The following is a 22,299-nucleotide window of genomic DNA, read 5'->3' as shown; positions in this document are numbered from 1 at the left end:
ACAGGATCATATATAGGCATACCTCAGATATGTTATGGGTTTGGTTCCAGACCACCACAATAAAGAGTATCACAATAAAGTAAATCAAATGGATTTCTTAGTTTACCAGTGCATATAAAAGTTACCTATACACTACAGTGTAGTCTATTACTCATGCAATAACATTATATCTTAAAAAAACAAAGTATATGTCTTAATTAAAAGATAGTTTATTGCTAAAAATGCTACCCCATCATCTGAGCTTCCAGCGAGTCCTAATCTCTTTTCTGGATGTTGAGGCTGCTGACTGATCAGGGTGGTGGCCGCCGAAGGGTGGGGTGGCTGTGTCATTTCTAAAAAGGAGACAACAGTGAGTTTGCTGCATTCATCAACTCTTCCTTTCATGTACTATTTCTCCGTAGCACGTGATGCTGTTTGATAGCATTTCACCCACAGTAGAACTTTGAAAATTGAAAGTCCTCTCAAACCCTGCTGCTGCTGTGTTGACTAAGTTTTTGTAATATTCTAAATCTTCTGTTGTCATTTCAACAGTCTTCATGGCATCTTCATCAGGAGCAGATTCCATCTCAGAAAACCACTCTCGTTGCTCATCCGTAAGAAGCAGCTCCTCATCTGTTCAGGCTTTATCATGAGGTTGTAGCAGTTCAGTCACATCACCTGCGGGCTCCACTTCTGATTCTAGTTTTCTTGCTGTTTCTGTTCACATCTGCAGTTATTTCCTTCACTGGTGTTGGACCCCCTCAAAGTCATCACGAGGGTTGGAATCAACTTTATTCAAACTCCTATTAATGTTGGTATTTTTACCTCTTCCCATGAATCATAAGCTACAGCCATAACATTCACGATAACGGGTGAATGTTCTTAATAGCATCTACAATGGTGAAACCTTTCTGGAAGGTTTTCAGTGTTCCTTGCCCAGCTCCATCTGAGGAATCACCGTATGTGGTAGCCAGAGCCGTATGAAATGTACTTCTTAAATAATAAGGCTTGAAAGTCAAACTCACTCCTTGATCCATGGGCTACAGAATGCATATTTGGTTGGCAGGCATGAAAACAACATTAATCTCATTGTCCATCTCCGTCCGAGCTCTTGGGGGACCAGGCTCATTGTCAGGGAGTACTAATATTTTGAAAGGAACCTTTCTTCTGAGCAGTGGGTTTCAACAGTGGGCTTAAAATATTTCAGTGAACCATGTTGTAAACAAATGTGCTGTCATCCAGGCTTTGTTGTTCCATTCATAGCTGTCAGGTGGAGTAGATTTAGCATGATTCTTAAGGGCCTTCGGGTTTTCATAATGGTCAGCAAACATTGGCTTCAACTTAAAGTCATCAGGTGTATTAGCCCTTAAAAAGAGATTGAGCCTGCCCTTTGAAGCTTTGAAGCCAGGCCTTGACTTCTCCTCTCTAGCTATGAAAGTCCTAGATGGTATGTTTTTCCAACAGAAGGCTGTTTTGTTTTCACTGAAAATCTGTTGTTAATGAACTTAGCTAAATCTTCTCAGTAACTTTGTTGCAGCCTCTGCATCAGCTCTTGCTGCTTCCCCTCACACCTCTGTATTGTGGAGACCACTGCTTCCATTAAACCTCATGAATCAACCTCTGCTACCTTCAAATTTTTTTTCTGCAACTTCCTCACCTCTCTCAGCCTTCACAGAACTGAAGAGAGTTAGGCCCTTGCTCTGGGTTAGACTTCAGCTTAAGGGAATGTTATGGCTTGTTTGACCTTTTCCATCCGGACCACTAGAACTCTCTCCATATCAGCAATAGGCTGTTTCTCTTTATAATCATTTGTTTGCTCACTGGAATAGTACTTATAATTTCCTTCAAGAACTTATTCTTAGCATTTGCAACTTGGCTAACTCTGCAAAGGGCCTAGCTTTGTCCTGTGTAGGCTTTCAAAGTGCCTTCCTCATTAAGCTTAATCATTTCCAGCTTTCGGTTTAAAGTAGGAGTCACTTCCTTTCACTTGAACACTTAGTGGCCATTGTAGGATTATTAAATGGCCTGATTTTAATGTTGTTGTGTCTCAGGGAATAGGGAGGCCTGAGGAGCTGGGGAGAGACTAGGAGCGTCTGGTTGCTGGGACAGAACACACAGAACGTCTATCGATTAAATTCACCGAACATCTTATTTGGGCACTGTTCATGGCACCCCAAAACAATTACAATACAGATCAACATAACAAATAAACTAATAATGGAAAAGTTTGAGATATTGCAACATTACCAATATGTGAAACTGAGACACAATGAGCAAATGCTGTTGGAAAAATGGTACCAACGAACTTGCTAAATGCATGGATGCCACAAACTTTCAATCTGTAAAAAAATGCAGTGTCTGCAAAGTGTATAAGTGAAGCTTTGTAAAAAGAGGTGTGCCTGTAGAGGAATTTAATTGATAGTGGCTTGTAGGACTAATAGGAGAAAAGAGCAGTATAGCTGTGGATGATAAAATAGAAAGGAAGATGTACAAATTCCTATTTTTGTCTTCCCTCAATTTGTTGTGTGTATGTGAGAAGAATGAACGGAGAGTGTATATCAGATTGTCTTTGATTTGTACAGTACTGAGAGTCCCATGTGGGACACAGTCAGCTGTCTACAAAGCCAGTGCTCAAAGCTGACAAGGCCATTTGAAAGAAATACACAATAAAATGCGCCTTGGTGGTTGAGAATTCCTAAACATTGGAACCACTGTGAAGTACCTGATTTAATAAATAAGTGAAATAGAATCCATACTTCTTTGTAAAAGGAAACAACTATTTGCACATCTGACTTACTGGTCCTGTTTGGGTTTTTTTTGTTTTGTTTTTATATTTTTACTTCTTAGCTGTTTGCAGTAGGGACTACAAGTCTGCAGGACAGATGACAACAGTTTACCCCTCACTGCAGACTTAGGGCAGTTCTGACCGAGTCCCGAGGGTGAAAGTCAAGGCCAGGACTAGGGAATTCATCTCTACCTTGGTGACTCTTGGACTAAAGGATACTGATGAGGCCCTTTGGAACGTTTCTTGGCCCAACCTGAAGTTGGAGGTGTCTTGCTCTATGAAGGCAAACTCAAACTTGGTCTTCAGCTGACCTCGCCACTGCAAAGGGTTTTGGACTAGGATTGGACAGGGACATGTGGCATCCTGTAGCCCAGTGCCGCCCAATAGAAATAGAATGTGGCTGCATATGCAATTGCAGATTTTCTAGTAGCCACATTTTTAAAAAGTAAAAGAAACAGCTGAAATTAAATTTAAATAATGTATCTTATTTAACCCATTTGAATCTTAAATACAGTGATCGTAAGTACAGTATATAATCAATATAAAAATTAATTGAGAGGTTTTACATTCTTTTTCTCATACTTAGTTTTCAAAATCCAGTGTGTACTTTACACTTATAGCACATCTCAGTTTGGACTGGACACTTTTCAAGTGCTCAATAGACACAAAGAGCAATACTTTTTAGAAAAATAGACTATTTTTTAAAGTCTGTTTTAGGTTCAAGAAAAATTGAGTGGCAAGTACAGAGTTCCCATATTTTCCCTGTCCCACACAGGCAAACATCCCCCACCAGAATGGTACATTTGTTAAGAATCAATGAATCTACATTGGTGCATAACTATCTCACAAAGTCTGTAGTTGGTGTTAGGGTTCACTCTTGGTGTTATACATTCTATAGGTTTTGACAAATGTATAATAATATATTCACCATTACTGTGTCATATAGAATAGTTTGACAGCCCTAAAAATTCTCTGTGGTTCATCCCTCCCTCCTTCCCCTCTAATCGCTGCAACCACTGAATCCTCTTACTGTCTCCATACTTTTCCCTTTCCAGAATGTTGGAAAGTTTTCCAGGTGGAATCAGACTTTTCAAAGTGGCTTCTTTCACTTAGGAATGTGTATTTAAGTTTCCTCCATGACTGTTCATGACTTGATAGCTCATATCTTTTTAGCACTGAATGATATTCCATTGTCTGGATGTACCGTAGTTTATAGAGGAAGACTTTTTACAACCAGAATTATACCCTAGTAGTGGGACTTCTGGTGGTGGTGTGGGGAGGGGGTGGTCTGGGTGTTGTGGGAATCGGAGGAATTGGGAAAGCTGTCTTTTTGCTGTGCTTAAAAAGTTTCTGTGAGTATCACGAGGAGAAAAGGAATGGAGTAGGCAACAGACTTATGGACTCCAAGAAGGGACTAGCGGTTACCAGAGGGGAGGGGTGGGGGAGGGTGGGTGGGGAGGGCCTTCGGGGAGAAGGGGATTCAGGGGTATCATGATTGGTGCACATGATGGGGGGGATCAGTGTGGCACAGAGAAGGCAAATGGCGACTCTGGCATTTTACTACACCGATGGGCAGTGACTGCAGTGGGGTTTGGGGGGGAGGACACGGTAACGGGTGAATGTAGTAACCACATTGTTTTTTCATATGAAACCTTCATAAGAGTGTATATCAATAATACCTTAAATAATAACTAAATAAATGAATGAATGAATGTTGTAGGAGAGCATAGGGATGAAAAGCTTGAAGAAATAGATCTATAACCACAAATAAAGGCAAATCCTCTCTCTTCTCTTATATTCCACTTTCTCCACCTCACACAGAGCTTGGAATCTGCTTAGTCCAAAGCCTTCTGATAATTTAGCAAATTTCTGAATCAAAATTCCTTCCAAACCAGTGTTATGAACATGTTTAGACTAAACAAATTGTCAGGAGAGAAAACAGAAAGCTGGATTTGCATGTGCATGATTTCCTTGATCAAAGAATATTGAGGAAAAAGAGACCAAAGAAGGAGATGCTGTCATTCAAATGTTGTTCCCACTCTTTGGAGAGGCAGCTCTACTCTATTTTCTTCATTTTTGGGATGCTGCTGCTGAAAGACCTCTTTTCCCTGTTTTATGCCCATTGGCAAGGGTTGGTGTATCAATTCCGAGAACTGTGATCGCAAGGCTGGAAGGACAATTGATGAGGCTGTAGTGTCACAGCCAGATCAGTTATATTAACTGGGGGATGATGTCATTTCAGCCATTTTGAATCTTAAATACGGTGATCAGTCTTTTAGGGAATGAGTCAATGTCAGAAAATCTGTCCATCTTCCTCATTAAGAGCTTAATGTCTTCTAGGCATGGGTGAGTAGAAAAAATAATTATGGATAGTAATAACGGGGTCCATTTAGGAACGGGCCAGCATGAAAATGCTGTTGATTTCAGTTCACACGCATGGTTTTCAGGCCCTTTTCAATATGTTAAATTACTGGTGAGAAGCACAGAAGTAGTGGCTGGTTTGACAAGCTTTCCCTCTTTAGGAGAGGCAGGAGACTCAGTTTTAGTCTGTTTGGACAAGTTGCAGTAGCCTTGGGCAGCATTTTGTTTTCATATTCACAAGTCAAACTCACCAGATTCTACTTCATCAAGAGAAAGACCGGCTAGTTCCACAGTCCACCACAAACCTAGGGCAAACCGTCTCCTAGCTTTAATTTTCCTAATCATAAGATGAGAATTGCATCTAATTGCAAAAATTACTCTAATTCAGATGAAATGGTCCAAGAAGTATAGAGATTAGTATAATGAATCACTGTGCTTCAGGGGAAAAGGAAAACCTCTTCATAAAGACTCTTTGTTGTACTTTTTTTTTTCCAGCTCCTTTCAAAATGTCTACTGTTCATGAAATTCTGTGCAAGCTCAGCTTGGAGGGTGATGTAAGTATATCTTTTTCACTTGGTGTATTTTGGCAAATTGGAACTCTAGATGACTCTGCTGCTCCCTTTCCTTGTACATCTAAGGAAAATGAACATAAAATCTAGACAATAATTGATCCTGTTGGTTCCTTTCCACCCCAGTGCTGTAGGTGTTCGTAGTAGTTCAGTTTGAAAGAAATGTTACAGCATTAGAGACTTCTTTGGCATCACCTTAAAGGTGGACAGACACTGGTGACACTGGGGTGACTGGAATTTTATCCTGCTATATACTTAGCATGTCAGTGGTGGTAAACATTATGATGATCCCTGACTTGTTAATGTCACACCCTGGGACTTTATTAATGGTTGACATAAGCTACAGCCATATCAAAAATGATCCTGTGTGTTTTGGACTTCCTACAGTGTCCAGGAAGTTACTCCAGATGCTTAGACTTTTTAAACAAATTTAACACCTGGGAAAGCTTTTCTCCAAAAGAGCTAGGATTTCTTTTTTAACTAAATAATGAGAGTATTATAATTCATCATGCTTCTTTTTTTTTTTGCTTTGGCTGTCAGGGAGCTCAGAGTTCTATTTGTCTTTTAGCAGAAATACGTGAACCTGGCAATTCTGACGCATTTGTATCTTTGTGTTATGGTTAAAGAAATTAAACTATGTGAAATTATAAGTCATTGCAAATACTTTTTGAATCAAATAGAATATAAATTATGAATGTGTGAAATATATAATAATACTATACATCTTCAGGTATCTTGGCAGAAATGGGTTGTACAAAAACACTTCAGTGACACCAGTTTATAGGGATATCTTGGAGATATTTCAGAATATGCTATTATGGAAATTAAAATACAAAGAAGCACTCAAAAGTAGGCTGACAGCAGCTTGGGTCACGTGGTACAGAACTCTGTCGTCTCCAGTGCTTGCTACCAAAACATTCAGCAGGATGTTGTCTGTGCCAGCACAGGCAGTGTGGAGTAATAAGTAGTAAGCCTGTGTGTGGTTTTAATCTTTCTTCCTGAAACTTGTACATGCTGAGGTCCAGACAAGTCCAAGAGCTAAGTAACGTTTTTCTTTAATGGGTCTGATCCTTAGATTGTTTCTACTATCAGGTTTTATGAGAGAGCTTTTTATGTAGCCTTTGATGTTACTCTACTAATATGATGGAGAGATGGTACTAGAATTACCTGTCATGTATTCCCCAGTATTTTGAGAGAAGAAAAAAAAAAATCACTTTGCCTCAAAAATTTGATTTTTAAGTAGATTTCATAGGTAATAAGTTCAATTATCCATTTAATTTTGTTTCCAGAGTACTGTGAAATTCTGCAAAATTTTTCCCTATTTGTTATTTTTGGAATAAGATGACATAGCACCTGGTAAAGGAAACCATGTGTCATATGACTCAGTGACCAGACTGCCAACCTTTGTAAATAATTGATGGCATTGTTAATAAATAGGAAAATGTGTTTTTCCTTAGATTTCCTTCCACATTTTGGGGCCACCATAGTAAATACAGTGTTTCAAAATAGCACTTTGTTTTTATCTTCTCCTGAATATGTGATCCTTTCCCACTGAGTTCATCTTACTTGAAAGGTTAAGTAATAAAATTATATGGAAAATACCTTGATAATCCAATGTGTTTCAGAGTTAGCAACTGAATGTACTCTTTGGCCAAGATGGTCCCAAGTACATTTTGAAACACGTTGCCTACGGACTTAGATTTCTGTTCTGTCCTGGGAGACATTTGAAAGGGTGGCATCTTAGGTACTTAGCTGTACAGCCTCACTGCTGATAAAACCAAAAGGTGTGGGTGCTGGAGCGCCTCACAGCATGATGCCTGTGGGTGGAGAGGAGAGCCGTGGCACCGCAGTCTCTGACTTCCCAGAGACTGAGCCAAAGCAAAGTCACCCTATTACGATGGGCATTATGTACTTGGGGTTAGGCGGTGGGGAGGGGGAGCCTTGACGTTGGAGGTGGGGCAGCTGTGGGCGGTGGTCTTGGCCATCAGTGGACACAAACCACATTGTCCATCCTCTTTTGTCTGACCTTTGTTTTGGGGCTGGGTAGCAGGGAGGAGGAAAGCTGCAAGAGCATTTCAAAGAAGGAGAGAAGTTAATGCTTTGGAGAGGAAAACTGATGTAGAAGCACTGTTGTCCTTACCTCAGTCTGGGGTGGGGTGGGGCTGGGTGGGATGGGGGTGGGTCCCTGAGACCAGGAAGCCGAATGCTTTGAAAAGCTTTGGAGAGGGAAGAGGGTATGAAATGTACTTGGAAGAGTGGTAGGCAGGGGATAGTGTTAAAGACAGCAGAGGGGAGGCTACAGAGAGAGAGAGAGAAGCAGGAATTTGGCCCATGCAAAGAGGAAGCGGGCCACGTGGGCTGGCCACCTTGGTGCTACTGGGGTGGCCAAAGTAGATGGTGGAGGAGGAAGGCCTCCTGCACTCATCTGATAGAGGCAGGCAAGCATTTCACATCTGCCTTTTAAAGAATTGTGAGCACAGAGGTACAGGCCTATCGGAAATTCGTGTGCCTACAGGAACAGCTTGGCTAAGCACACTTGTCTTCGGGCTTTTCCACATTTTCAGCTTATTTCATATTGCCCCCAGCTCAGTTCAATGCTCTTAAAATCCTTCTCAAATAAACGGGTGGTTTTAAGTGCCCAGCTTTGTGTTGTCTGCTTTTGAGCTTGCACTAATGTAAGTGGAAGTACAGAGAGCATATTCTACAGTAGCTGAGTCTTTGAAGAATACTGGTAAGAAACAATGAAATCTATTATCCTAAGTGTGATGGCACATTAATATTTATCTAAATACCTAGTCCATGATTTGAATTGTTAAAATGTAAAAACAAAACAAAACAAAACGAACAAAGCAGCAGTAGACTCATAGACGCTGTGTGACCAGTGGTTACCCTGGGGGAGGAAAAGGTAGCGGGGCAAGGAGGCCCAAGAATCTCAATCATAAGTTGATGATGGGGATGGAGGTGCCGCATGGAGAATACAGTCAATGGTACTGTAACTGTTGACAGATAGTCACTGCAGTAGTTGGGGTGAGGACTTACTAATGGGATAACTGTTGAATCACTGTGTTACATATTTGAAGCCAGTACAATACTGTACATCAACTATACTTCAATTAAAAAATACACTTAAGAATAAATAAATGAAGAAGAAACAATGGGTGAAAAATCTACTTTAGGAATTGATATTTCACAAGAGGATTTTAAATGTGTGTGATTTGTGTTTTACCTTAGCACTCTACACCCCCAAGTGCGTACGGGTCAGTCAAAGCGTACACCAACTTTGACGCTGAGCGGGATGCTTTGAACATTGAAACAGCCATCAAGACGAAAGGTAGGTGACGCATCTGTCCTCTTTTCAGGCTGTGACCAAGGCATGTTTAATTATATCCATTGCCCATCAAATCTCCATACACTGGTCATTGGAAATTGTCGTTGAGTTTCAACAAGTGGAACTAAATCTGCCCCACACCTGCTTCCCTCCTTTCTTTGGAGAGAAGATTTAAAACAAAGTATTTTTACCAGACAACACAATAAGGCCCATGCTAAGAGTCAGAAGGCCTGACACCCCTGGGCATGTGCTTTGGGCTCAGCTCTTCATTTTAAGGCCTCTTCTCTAAGGAAGAGGTTGGTCATGATAATCCCTAAGGGCCTTTTTTGTCCAGAATCCCCTTGAATTCCATTAGCTTTGTTGGAAAAATGCTGGGAAAATTTTACTGTTTTGTTCTTAGATTGATCTAATGAGCAAAAAATTCAGACTCAAAAAAACCCCACAAGAAGTCTACAAGTTAAACCAGTTCTTAGGCTTGGACCTCAAATCAGAAGAGCTGATTGCCTCAAGTTCCAGGACCTGGAGCATAGAAACCTCCCTTCAGAAATCAAGCATAAGGCATTTCATTGGGTAGAGTTGTGCAAGAACTGTTTATAATTGCCAAAGTAATTGTTCAGATTTTTTTTTGGCTAACGTTAAAGAAGTGTGTGTCTTTGTGTTTGCCCCATCCCCTGAAGTCCCAGAGACATTGAAGTTATTGTGGGGGTGCTTGTGAGTTACCACCATCTTTTCCGCTTTTGGATAAACAAAGCACTTCCCTTTACTGTGAGGCTTGGTTGAGATGCAGATGTGACCCAGCAGCCAAGCAGCTGCTGTTTCATACCTCTGTTGGAGGGCCATGGGACATTTTTCTCTTTTAAGTAGAGTGTTTTAACTTGCTGACACACTTGTATAATTCATGTGTGGGTCACTGACAGACTGGGAGCCTGTACCAGGATGACAGGGGACCTAATGGAGGGTGACTGCACGTCATGGATTCTGCTCTAATATTTACTGATTTGCCCCCTTTCACTCTCAGATTGTCTTATTTTGTAGGATAAGTAACATGGTCACCTTTTCTAAAACACTTGGAGAAAATAATGACTTTGTTTCCAGAGATAGAAAGGGAAATAGACCTGTCACGTCCTGTGGCTCTAACAGGACCAAAGGATCCGCATCATCTGCTTAAGCAGCCTTAAGTTCCATAAGGTCGCTGTGGGCACTGCCCAGAATAGCTGACTGGACATTCAAAGGGGGAATAATGAAGTGTCCGACATAGGCCTTTAAGAAGCCTTTTTGGGGGCTTTAAATGACCATACTTGTTAAAGGCCAGGTTAGGAGTCTAGAAGTCACTCATCAGAAAATGAAACTAAGAGCTTCAGGACTTATTTGATGACAGTTCTACTCGTTGGAGCTGGAGACTAGCAGGATGAAAGCACATGTAATCATGGCTTCATATCTTGGCTCTGCCACTAATTCACTGTCTGACTCTGGAAAACTACTTAACTTCCTTAAGCCTCAAGCCTCAGTTTTCTGACTATAACATTGGCCTAATCAAAGTTCCCACCACACAGTGTTGTTACCAAGTATGAAGTAGTGCCTATGTAGTAGATAGACAGTGCTCAAAATATGTGACCTTAACACACACACACACACACACACACACACACACACACACACGATTTGCTTTCCTAAAACTCTCGTGTCTCACCATTTGGACATGCCTACATTCCTGGGATTTCCCAACATGCCATTGTAGAAACACTTAACTCACTTAACAGTTAACTCATTTAACAAAGATGGCGACTTTTACAAGCTTGAGACAAAGGCTGCTTTTATCCTTGCATGAGAAAGCTTTTAGCACACTGGACTGTAAAGAATGCCCAAATGAACTGTGGTAACAGCTGACATTCCCAAGGTAATAAAAATACCTTCAGGCTCTTTCTGAGTTAGTAGAAGAATACAGTAGTTTCTAAGCAGAAACGTCTGGAGGGCCAAGGTTTGGATTCCTGCATCCCTGTTTGGTGAAAGGCAGCTGGCATCACCATATCACGGTTGCAGCTATTGAGTGCTCGTTATGGACAGGCATTGCCCCAAACCCTTTCAGAGCATTCCTCTTTGGTGAACTTCAAATCAGCCCTCCGATGTAGTGTTCTACAATCTCCCACTTTATGGATGACACAGGATAGGGTTAACATGCTCCAGGTCTCTGGGCCTTGGTTCATACTGGGGTTTGAACAGCCCCAGGCCTGTGTTCTTAAGCACCCCGATGTTGTGTCATCTGCCTGCCAGCATGGAACATGTTTCTTTGCCATGAGTCATTTTCAGTCCTGAGAAACAGTTTCTACTGTGATGTTACTGATATCGGATACATGGAATATTGGTGGGTCATCTGGTACCCTGTCATGTTCTCTTCCAGATTGAATGCCCAGTGAGTTCCACTTAGGACGACTTTTTATTTATCTACTTATTTTCGGTGCCTAGTGATTCAGAGAGTATCTAAATTCTTTTGAGTTAAAAGACTTGACTTTAAAATAAGTTCGTCCTTTAAAATAATTTCTCAATTGTAAGCATGTTTAGAAACTATAATCCTTCTAGGAAACTATTGAGAAGAAAGTGATATCCATACAGAACTCAATACACCAAAGATGTTAATGTCAGCATTGGTTATGATAGTGAGAAACCCAGATACATCTTCTAGTTGGGCAGTGACTGAGTAGATGATAATAACTCTATATATATTACATAGGATGGAGGTCTGTAGAATGTCACAGTGACATGAAAAATAAAGTTTATGAACAATTTTTTAACATTTCAGTTGTGATGTAATTCACATACCATACAATTCACCTATGTAAAATACGTAATTCAGTGTTTTTTAGTGTATTCTCTAACTTGTGCAACCAACATCAAAACTTTCGAAACACTTTAACGTACATTCCCTTTAAATGTCAGTTGTATAGGAAAATGGATATAAAATAGTATACACAGTATGATCTCCCAATTTTTTTATGTCAAAAAAATAAGCACTAGTAACTGATACATAGAATTAAAGGTAATTGATTCTTTTCCTTTCTTGTGCTTTCAGCATATTTTGTATTTTGCAAATTTTCTGTGATGACACCACACTACCTTCATAATGGAAGGCAATAAATTTAATTACAAACAAAAATGAAATCATTAGTTAGGAAAGTAATATCCCTTTGTTCTTTTCTCTTTCCCCTTGGTGTTTGTAGATAACTAACAGCATTTTTAAAAATGAGCTAATTAATGTTTTACTTCCCTCTCTGCCTTTTACTTGAGTGATTCTGAAGCTTGTGCCCCACCTTAACCCCATCCCCACCTCTAACCCTTTATTGGGAACACAGTGCTGAGTAATTGCTGCTTCCTTGACATCAAAGACAACAAAGGGGAAACCTCAAAAGAAGGCGACATTCTGGGCCTCCTGTCCCTAATGGGTAGCCCACGTGTGTGCATTTCCACGTGTGGAGCGTGCCGAGCGTTACCTGCTCAGGTTGACGTACCACTGACTCCCTGTTGTCCAGGGCGCTTGGCAAAAAGAGCTGGGAGCGAGTCAGCTGGGGTGCAGGGTGAATCAGTTGCTGTTAAACGCAAGGATGTGAAGCAGAGAATTAGCAGGAGGGGCAGAACCTGGTGAGCTTTATGGGCTGGTACTGCCTACACTGGTCAGAAGGTCCTGAAGCAGCTTTTTATCCATCCTTTCCCTTTAGCCCTTACCGTCTCTCACCTGGGCTCTTACGGCATCTCACCTTTAATGGGCTCCTCCAGGGCTGATTCTCCTTCTGGCTTAATCTCCAGGCTTTTTAGTGCCCCAAACCGAGCCTTTGCCTCTGGTAGGAGTGTGCAGCCCCCTTCCAGTGGACGTGTTAGCCCACCGCCACCGACCGGGCAGTTCCCACCTACCTCTCGGCCTGAGCCCGTACACAGCCTCCTCCCCAAGCTCCCTGAGGAGGCGGAGGAATCCGTCATTCCTTGGTCTGTGTCTCATAGCACTTTGCACACTCATTTATAGCTCTTGTCACGTGATGTAGTCACTCATGTATGGACTTGTCTCTCCCACCAGAATGTGAGCTTGTTGGGGGCAAAGACTTTATTTCATTGGTCATATTTAATCTTATTTATATAGCCCCTGGGACTGTGTGAGAAGGTAAACATTTAACCCAAATAGTCAAAACATGCACAGATATCAGGTCACATTTAACCCAAATAGTCAAAACATGCACAGACACCAGGTCACACAGGTGAGTGCAGAGGGGGGACATATGGCTGGCAAGATGAAGTAGCAGAGGACAGTCCTCGGCTCTGGATAGTATCCAGAGAGGGGAATAGTCCCCTAGGAAGTTTTGATCCTTTTTCGCAAAGTGAGTTTAGCTCACATTCAAATCTGTTTTGTAGTTGGAAGGGATCTCAGTATTTCTTGAGTATGTTACCTCAGCCAGATCTATGATCGTTTTGTGTGTGCTCTGGTTTGAGGTAGACAACGCAATTACATACCTTAATTTATGTCTAGTTAGAAACTGAATAAAACTGTGCAAAAGTAGTAATACTGCTTAGTTAACGAGATTTCTGAAGCTTAAATCTGTCGGAGTCTCTTGGTCTAGATTGGCCTTTGGTTAAATATATACTGTGGTTGGTATACAACACAGCTGTGAATGGTTTACCATATGGGTCCAAATAACTAGAAAGGAAAGTCAGCTAAATGAGAAAAGGATGAATCCAGACTACATAAAATAGATTGTAATTAGAAGCAGCACAACCCCAGAGTTAGCACAAGTGCCAATAGACTGGCACAGCTTTGCTCTCTCTCTGGCGGTGGGGGGAGAGGGTAGTGAGTTGCCCTTTTATTGCCAGCTTTGATTTTAGCAGTATTTATGCTCTCCGGAAAGGATGCAAAAGCGAGGGTTTTTTTGGTTTTCTTTACTCCCTTCTCATAAGCACAAGTATAGAAGCATAATGCAGCAAGTTCTTGCACTTAATTTTTTCTTCTACTTTTAAAATGGAACCGCCTAAGATTGCCAGCATCGCCAAGAGACTAACATCCGTGCCAGGGGAAAGTGATCCAGGATGCGTAGCTTTGGCTTCACCTGCGCACCTGGAGGTGTATTCGTTGAGCCGGGACAGCAATTAGAAATATATTCTCTTGGAGATGCTGGCAGATAGATTGGCTCCAAAAAGGAGCTGCTCTCCCAAAGGAGGGGAGTGGGACGCAAGGCCCAAACCAGCAAGAATCCCTAAGCTGGAGTGAGAAGGTCCTTGAGAAAGGCCTTTGCGACTCACAGAGCTCAAGCCTTCTCTCCCTTCTGGAGGGGAACCTCCCATTGCTGAGGCCTTTCTCTTGGGGTTCAAGATTACTTTAGACTGAGTTCTCTTCTGACAGCACTGCCTGGAACGGGGGGAACCAGATGGGATCACCACCTTTACCCTGAGCACACATTTTCTGACTTTCTTAAAGATGATCTTTGTGTGGGCGTGTAGATGCCAAACTCGAGCCAAGAATCCCTTATAACATGGGTGAGGGAGTCCCTGATGCCTTTCGAATTGCAGGCATCGGCTTTTGTTAATTGCTTCTCAGCTATTTCTGTTTTGTAAAAATACTACTTTTCCCCCAGGAAATCCAAATACTGGTGCCCCCTAGGGACAGTAGAAGCAACCAGATTCTTACCTGGCGTCAGCAACGCTAAGACAGTAAGAAGCAGCTCCTTCTCTCTCAGCTGAGTTGGGGGTGGGGGTGTTGGTTCCTCTTGGTGTCTGTTGAGGTTTTTTACCCTCCATCTCATGAGGCTGGTGGAGTGGCAGTGCTTGCATTTTGTGTGTAGTACTTTCACAGTTTGAATTTTGAGTGGTAGCCTATTTTATGTTTTCCTGGTGGTCTTGTAGAGTATTTCAGAAATAAAACTATGCATGGGAGGTCGACAGGGTTCTAGATTATTAAAGTATTCTGTGGGTTTACCAAATAGCTGGTACTTAAATCCCTTCTAAAGGACTGAGCTGAGGTGAGACCAGAGCAGAGTGACAATAGAAGAAATTTGATTCCTGGATCAAACCTCCCCTTTAGGCACTTGTGTGCTTTACCTGAGTTGGGGCCCTGTCCCCTGGCTGTGACACAGGGGAGAGGCACCAGGCCCCCCAGCCTTCTCCTACCCTGCATAGTGCCTGTGTTCTGTCCCAGAGTTGATGATGAACCTGGACTAGTGAGCTAATGTGTACCAGTGGCAAAAGCGTCCCCTGTCTTCCATCTGCCCCATACTTTCATGGACCAAAACCAAATGTGGCAAGAGGCAGGCCTGCAGCAGAGAAGCCGAGTGGAGAACATAGGAGACGCGTTCCCAGGCACTAACTCAGCCAGCCCTTCGGCATCCCCAGAAATGCAGTGCTCTCATGACCTCTGTTTTACAGATGAGAAACTGAGGCATAGAGTGATAACTAGTGTGTCCACATCATACAGTTCTGAGTCCCATGCACTTCCAGAGTACTATGTCTGTCACTGCCACTTACCCATATGCAGTCCTTTTGCATCTGACACTTACCTGGCTGTTTGCTGAGTCTGGAGACAGAGCGCTCACTTCTGCTGAGTGAGCCAGAGCAGTGACTCCAAGAGCAGGTATTCCAGGCCAGGCAGCAGGGTGGCTAATGGTGGGAAGGATACTCAGGGCAGTGGGGGTGTGTGTGTGCGTGCACACATGTGTATACCTCTCTCAAATCACCGAGATGATTTGTGGGCATATTAGGCCTGTGGGGAGGGACTGCTCCTCTCCCACTGACTTATTAATGGCTTTCTCCATTGTTCGTTGTTGAAGAACCTCAGGTGGGTTATCTCTGCAGAGGCCATGCATCGTTACTGGGTAGCATGTATCTACAGATTATTAAATATGTGTGCATTTGTATGTACTAAATATTAATTTCAGTCCTATAGACATACACACACATTACTGTCTCAAATCCTTCTTAGGAACTAGGTGGAGTGTGACAAAGTATCAAAGCATAATTTCAAAAAAAGTACAAACATGACTCATACAAATATAGGATGGACACATGCCAAACATTTATTTAACTCATGGAGATAAGGCTGGTTCAAAGGGAAATTTGAGAGATTGGGTGTTCGTAGGCACTGAGAAAGAGTGTTGGAATAAGATTGCTGGACTGGATGTAAGACCCTTAATGTTGTACAGGGCACTGAAGCCATAACCTTTGGGGTCATCCTTTCTACCGAACCAAAATATCCAGTGAACATGTAACTCCACAGAGCCTGAGCCCCAGTCGGTAGTGAGTAGCAAGTCGAGTGAGAGCACACTGGCTGAAGAAACTGGCCTGGCTGGGCCTGTCAGCCCCATTGTTAGCCACATCGGAAGGACATGCTGTCTTCCTCTTGTCTTCCTTTCAAGTTTTGGCCAATCGTCTGTAGCAGGAGGCAGGCAGGGTGCCCAGTGGTGTGAGCCTGGGTCTTTAATCCTGGTGTGAATGCAAGTATCCTGCCTATGAGCAGTGGTTTCCTCTTGGGTGAAACAGGGACGATTAATAACACTGAGGTGGTGAAAATTATATGATACAATTGTGTGAAGCACCTAGTAAAATGCCTGGCTCTTAGTAGGTATATATTATCATATAATAGGTCTACATGTCCACGTCCATGGATCTTTGGCCCCCTCTTCTCTCTGTGGCCTGCTTCTGACCTTCTGGTTGTACAGATATTTCCTCAGAGGTCTGATGCTGATCAAGATATCCAGTAATCTAAGCCAAGCCATGGTTTTTTATCATACTTTAGATAAGGAGAGGACCTGGCAATTTGCCTTTATTTTCGAACCAGTCAACCCTGCTCTGAGGGCCTCCTGAGTCCTTCATCAAACAAAATGAAATCCATTTTCTTTGTGCAGTCAGTGTATCTTGGCAGATGTGAGTCAGCATCCTGTTCAGAATGGCCTCTCAGTCCCTTGCCATGGGCAATAAAGACACACATTTTCCGTGGAACACCAGATGGGGAGCTGCCTTGGGGTTTCCACCTGCAGAGAGGAGAGGGAAGCTCCAGGAGGCTGATTTTGTGGTTTTGAATTCAGCCATTATTTTAGCCTGCAAGTGTTCTTTTTTTTTTTTTGAGAGGGCATGTCTCATTTATTGATCAAATGGTTGTTAACAACAATAAAATTCTGTATAGGGGACTCAATGCTCAATGTACAATCATTAATCCACCCCAAGCCTAATTCTCATCAGTCTCCGATCTTCTGAAGCATAACGAACAAGTTCTTACATGGTGAACACATTCTTGCATAGTGAGTAAGTTCTTACATGGTGAACAGTACAAGGGCAGTCGTCACAGAAACTTTCGGTTTTGATCACGCATTATGAACTATAAACAATCAGGTCAAATATGAATATTCGTTTGATTTTTATACTTGATTTATACGTGAATCCCACATTTCTCCATTATTATTATTATTGTTGTTGTTATTATTATTTTTAAATGCTGAAATGGTAGGTAGATGCAAGATAAAGGTAGAAAACATAGTTTAGTGTTGTAAGAGAGCAAATGTAGATGATCAGGTGTGTGCCTGTAGACTAAGTGTTAATCCAAGCTAGACAAGGGCCTGCAAGTGTTCTTTATGTTTTAAATGTGGTGGATGACACCCAAGTTTTCTGCTTGGTCTCTGCTGTCAGCAGCATCTTCCTATGACATCTGGCCGAGCCATGGGAGTCAGCATCTTCAGGTTGACTGGCCCTCCGGATGCCCCAGCTCAGAGTGTTGGAAACATTTTTGTTGTTCGCCCATGAGCTTATCTGAGCATTTTCATTCAAGGAATAAATGCCTGCAAACTTAATTGTGCTATTTCCCTTCAGGACCCAAATAAATTTGCGTCTTCATTCCTTATCAATCTTGAAAATCTTTTGTAAGTTTTGAAAGGAAAATTTTAAATATCTGCTTGGATCACAGTCTGTACTCTCACCTACCTTCTGTAAGGACTTCCCACCCACATCCCTGTTTCCCAGTATGGGGCTTTGTTTAGATTGCATTTAGACCTTCTACATCACAAACAAGAACAGGATAGGAAAAGACACATCATTCAGATTTGTTGTTTTCATGTTTCTGCCCCACCCACATGGTTTCTTTTAGACCCTGGGCCCTGCTGCCCAGAACCACTTCCTTACACCCTGGGATGTGTTTGATCTGAAAGTGCAAAGGCAGGGAAGCAGAGCCTCATCTCCCAGGAGGTGACGCCTATGTGGAACTGTTCGATTTAAAGCCTCCCGTGTGTGCTGGCCCTCGCTGTGCAGTGTTGACGATGACTGCTGACGTAGGTAGCTGAGTGTTCCTTTCTCATCCATCAGCTGCTCTGTGGGCAGAAACGGTGAGGAACCGGATGACCCTTGAAGCTCCAACCTGCGCTGAATTATTTTCTACAGAAATAAACTGCCTCACTAATTGTGATAGCAGGTTGAGAGGAAATAGCAGTGTCCTGTAGATAAGGTGGTTAAGTCCTACTGGCAGATACACATATTCTGGTGCAAGGACACAGGGTGTGCTGCAGGTGGCTTTGATTAGGCAGTTGATCTTGGGCTCCATGGTGTTTTCCTCTTTCTAGTTCAGTTTGAAACTTGCAGACAGTGATAGGGGAGAAATAGCTGATGTTGGTGAGGTGCTCAGAAAGGGAGGGGGCATCCACTTGCAGAAACAGCTTTCATTTAATTTCTTTGCAGTCGCTGGCATTAGCGTTTGTGTGATGCTTCCGCTTGTTCACTCGCAAGGGGTCCCAGCGTATCGGATGCTGCATCTCAGCAGGCTGTTTGCTTGATAAATAATTTAGGTAAAAGACATTTAGATTCCTTCAGCTGATAGTGGTTGCTGCCCCCTAAGTGAGACTCAGGTGACCACTCTGGCTCTTTACAGGGATTTCCAACAATCGGATTGAATTCTGCGTCTTGGCTGGGTGCCAGCTGTAGGAACTCAAAGGCAAAAGCTGTTTCACTGGCTAAGAGGGTGGGACTGACTGTAGTTTGTGCAGTGAACTCTTTTTCAGGTGTCATTTCTTATCTGAGTTATTTGAACACAGGTAAGCAATTCTTCCCTTAAAGTTGTAGTCAACCCTACACCTCACAGAAGCTGGGGGTAGAAGTGACTTTTAAAAATCTTAGACATGGGCAGATTTCTAAAGATCTTTCCATTCCTCACACGTGCTTATCAATTTCTATTGGTGCTTCTTAAATAAAGAATTCTTGCATCCAAAGTCCCAGAGAGTCTTTAATCAGTAGGTCTCAGGTGGGACCCAGAGGATTGTGTTTTGAATTAAGTGCTTTATGTGATTCTAATTCAGGTGAGTTTAGGACCATAAACTTACCATTTGTTTCTGAGAGAACAGTTTTTTATGGGTCAGTGTTCTGGTATGCATTCAGGTCAGCAAACCCAAAATTGATTTCAGGAACTATTAGAATTGAGATGAAAGGACATGATTGTATTTTGTTATTGTTCTGGAGCATTTTCAGATTTGGCTAAGAAAATAAGTATAAAACAAAAACACATTTATAAACAAGTGGTTTTCCTAATACAAAGTTAGAGCCATAGAAAATTTAGAGAGAGAATGCATGTGTGTGAGTAGGCGAGCATGTGCCCAGACACATGACGTAAATCCACTAAAGTAGCCTTATAACCATAATAATGAGTCTTTGAATAAATCCATCCTGCCCATACCCAGCTGAAATGAAATATGAATTAAAGCTCAGGTATATGTCAGTGTTTCATGGAAGCAGAACTGGAAGTCACTGTGCAAACACCTTTCTTCAGCAGACGTAGAAATTGAGACCCAAGGAGGGCAGATGTTTACACAGGTAACAGTTGCAGAACTGAGCGTCAATCTCTGAGCATCAGTTTCTCCACCTATATAAACAAGGAAGAGAAATAACTATCCCCACTGAGTTATTGTGAGGATTAAGAAATAATTTAGTTTGTGTTAGAATGTTTTGGGAACTGAAGAGAATTTTATAGAAACAGTTTCTAACTATTATGCATGTTGTATTTTATTTTAATTAAACTACTTAGAGCCTTGAGGTGAAGTCAGTAGTCGATTCTGGATTGATGATTGCTTGTTGTTCACAATGTATTTTAAAAGGCCCCCTATGGCATTATGGTGAACTTTAAAACTATAGGTGGTCAAAAGAAAGAAATCTTTATCCATAATGCTACCACTCAGATGATCACTATTGCATTTTTGGTGTAAAGGCGTCTAGACATTTTCTTATACATGCATATATATTTTACAAAAACCAGGTTATACTGGGTATACTGCTTTGCATCCTGTTTATTTAGTACCATTTTGTGAACATTTTTCCACGTTGATACTTCATACCATTTTTCAAAAGACAATATAGTATCCCATTTCATGGACAAAGAACATTTAAGTCTCTTATTGAACATAGGTTTTTTTTTTCCCCTTTGATATTTTGATGTTACATGCAATGCTGAAATAAGCATTTTTGAAACCAAATCTCATATAGAGCAATTGGGTTTCTGTGTTGACACTGAATAGTCTAAAAACTGGAGCTAAAGTTATAGATGAGATAAGTGACTAACATACTGGCGTAGATTCACTCTGAAATGAATATATAAATACAAAAATAAATATTATTTATTTTTATACCCAGAAAACCTAACTTCATGCTTTTTTATTTCTTTAACATGCTTGAGAGTTGGGGATACCTTCTCTCACTGTGCTCATTGCTTCTGTCACAAAGCTTTACAGTTCGGATCTTTGGTAGCTTTGATTTCATTTCCTTTAGGCCAGGCTGTTTGTGTTTCCATGTGACCTTGTTCACTTAGCTACTCTCTCTCTCTCACCCAACAATTACCTATCCAGTTATGGTAGACTCTTTTTATTAAACGAAGTTTAATATTCGGTCAGGAGAGAGACCTTTCACTCTCTGAATTCTTATAATCATGCTTTAAGTTAAATGACATGTTGCAAGTATTTCTGATATAAAATTGGAAATTTTCAGATACCAGAAGGTATTGCTTATCTTTGTAAATACACATGTTCCAATTAAAATAGGTACTAAAATATTTTGGTGGCACTTCAAGATTCTCAACTTAGATTTAATTTATATTAAAACACTTACTCTTTGTAATAAAGTTATAAAATTGATTATTAAAATGGCCTATTGAAGATTAAAAGCAGTTGGACATTTATTTTCCTTACAAAACAATTTAGTCTTCAATAAGTATGATTATATTAATTAGTTATGCTATTAAAATACAACTGCTGTACTAAATCTGACTCATTTGTCATGACAGTTTCTATAATTATAGAAATTATACCTACCTGCTTATATAGCCATAATCCTGCAATAAATATAAATAATTGTCTCTATTAATTCAGTTCAGTTACTGTCTATTAAATCTCCAGTTAAATGGCAATTTGGGACCTTCATTTAAAATCCTCCTAAAGCTCTATTGTTCCATCTGACTGCCATAGCCCCACAAATGTACCTCTTAATGGTTTATTCCAGAAACCAATTTATGAATAAAATAGTTCTAAAAAAATACAAATATTTAAAAGGACTACTTAGGCTTGAGGTTTGAGGCTGTCAGGAAAAAGAAAAGAGGGTATCGTATACACATTGGGTAGATGGTGCTGGCAAAAAGAACAGATCTTGATGCCCTGGCATTTCAGTTTGGAAAAAAGTATATAAATTTCAGTTTGACAAACTCTTTTTAAAATCTTCTGTGTAAGCCCAAAGGACCAGAGCACATGGTTGATAACCATTCACAACTTGCATTTCCGTAGGTGTGGACGAGGTCACCATCGTCAACATCCTGACCAACCGCAGCAATGAACAGAGACAGGATATTGCCTTCGCCTACCAGAGGAGGACCAAAAAGGTACAGGAAATGTCAGGGATGGAGGGCATTCCTTGCTGAAATATCATTTCCTCAGCCATTGCTTTCTCCTTTCATGAATTCTGGCTTGTGTCAGAATTCTGGAACCCTTCTGGAACCTTTGCGTGTCTAGGGTTTTCCTGTTATAACCGTGTAAGCATCACCACCCACACTCTCGCAGCCACTGGAGTGCTTGGAGCTCATACGTAAAGACCAAGCCCTCCTCCAACCCAGAATGTGTAGAGGGAGCAGTTCTGAGAATAGAAATCTAGAAAGGAATAGGGTATAAGGACAACACCAACAGGGCTCATTTATTGAATGCTTACTTTGTAGCCAGGAGTGTAGTTCTCTACATGTAGCAACTCATTTTGTCTTTATGACTTCTGCTAGCTCTTGATAAGATGTTTCTAATTCAACATCA

General features: G+C 41.4%; 1 protein-coding gene and 1 long non-coding RNA gene across 2 annotated transcripts in view; one reads left to right on the top strand and one right to left on the bottom strand.

The window, feature by feature from the left end:
* The window catches only part of LOC140843171 (uncharacterized), an 82,959-nt gene extending 63,397 nt beyond the window's left edge, over positions 1 to 19,562 (bottom strand). Inside the window, exon 1 of the long non-coding RNA XR_012120717.1 lies at positions 12,508 to 19,562. This is a non-coding gene — a long non-coding RNA (uncharacterized lncRNA). The remainder of the gene's footprint in view (positions 1 to 12,507) is intronic.
* ANXA2 (annexin A2) overlaps positions 1 to 22,299 on the top strand; it is a 52,193-nt gene that overhangs the window by 7,293 nt on the left and 22,601 nt on the right. The window contains exons 2-4 of the mRNA XM_037004247.2: positions 5,621 to 5,679; positions 8,926 to 9,025; positions 21,787 to 21,881. Coding sequence (XP_036860142.1) covers positions 5,632 to 5,679; positions 8,926 to 9,025; positions 21,787 to 21,881 — 243 coding nt within the window. The 5' untranslated portion in view covers positions 5,621 to 5,631. The remainder of the gene's footprint in view (positions 1 to 5,620; positions 5,680 to 8,925; positions 9,026 to 21,786; positions 21,882 to 22,299) is intronic.

The sequence above is a fragment of the Manis javanica genome, chromosome 8 (genome assembly GCF_040802235.1).
Source record: "Manis javanica isolate MJ-LG chromosome 8, MJ_LKY, whole genome shotgun sequence".
NCBI lineage: Eukaryota > Metazoa > Chordata > Mammalia > Pholidota > Manidae > Manis > Manis javanica.
This window is presented reverse-complemented; position numbering and strand designations above follow the sequence as displayed.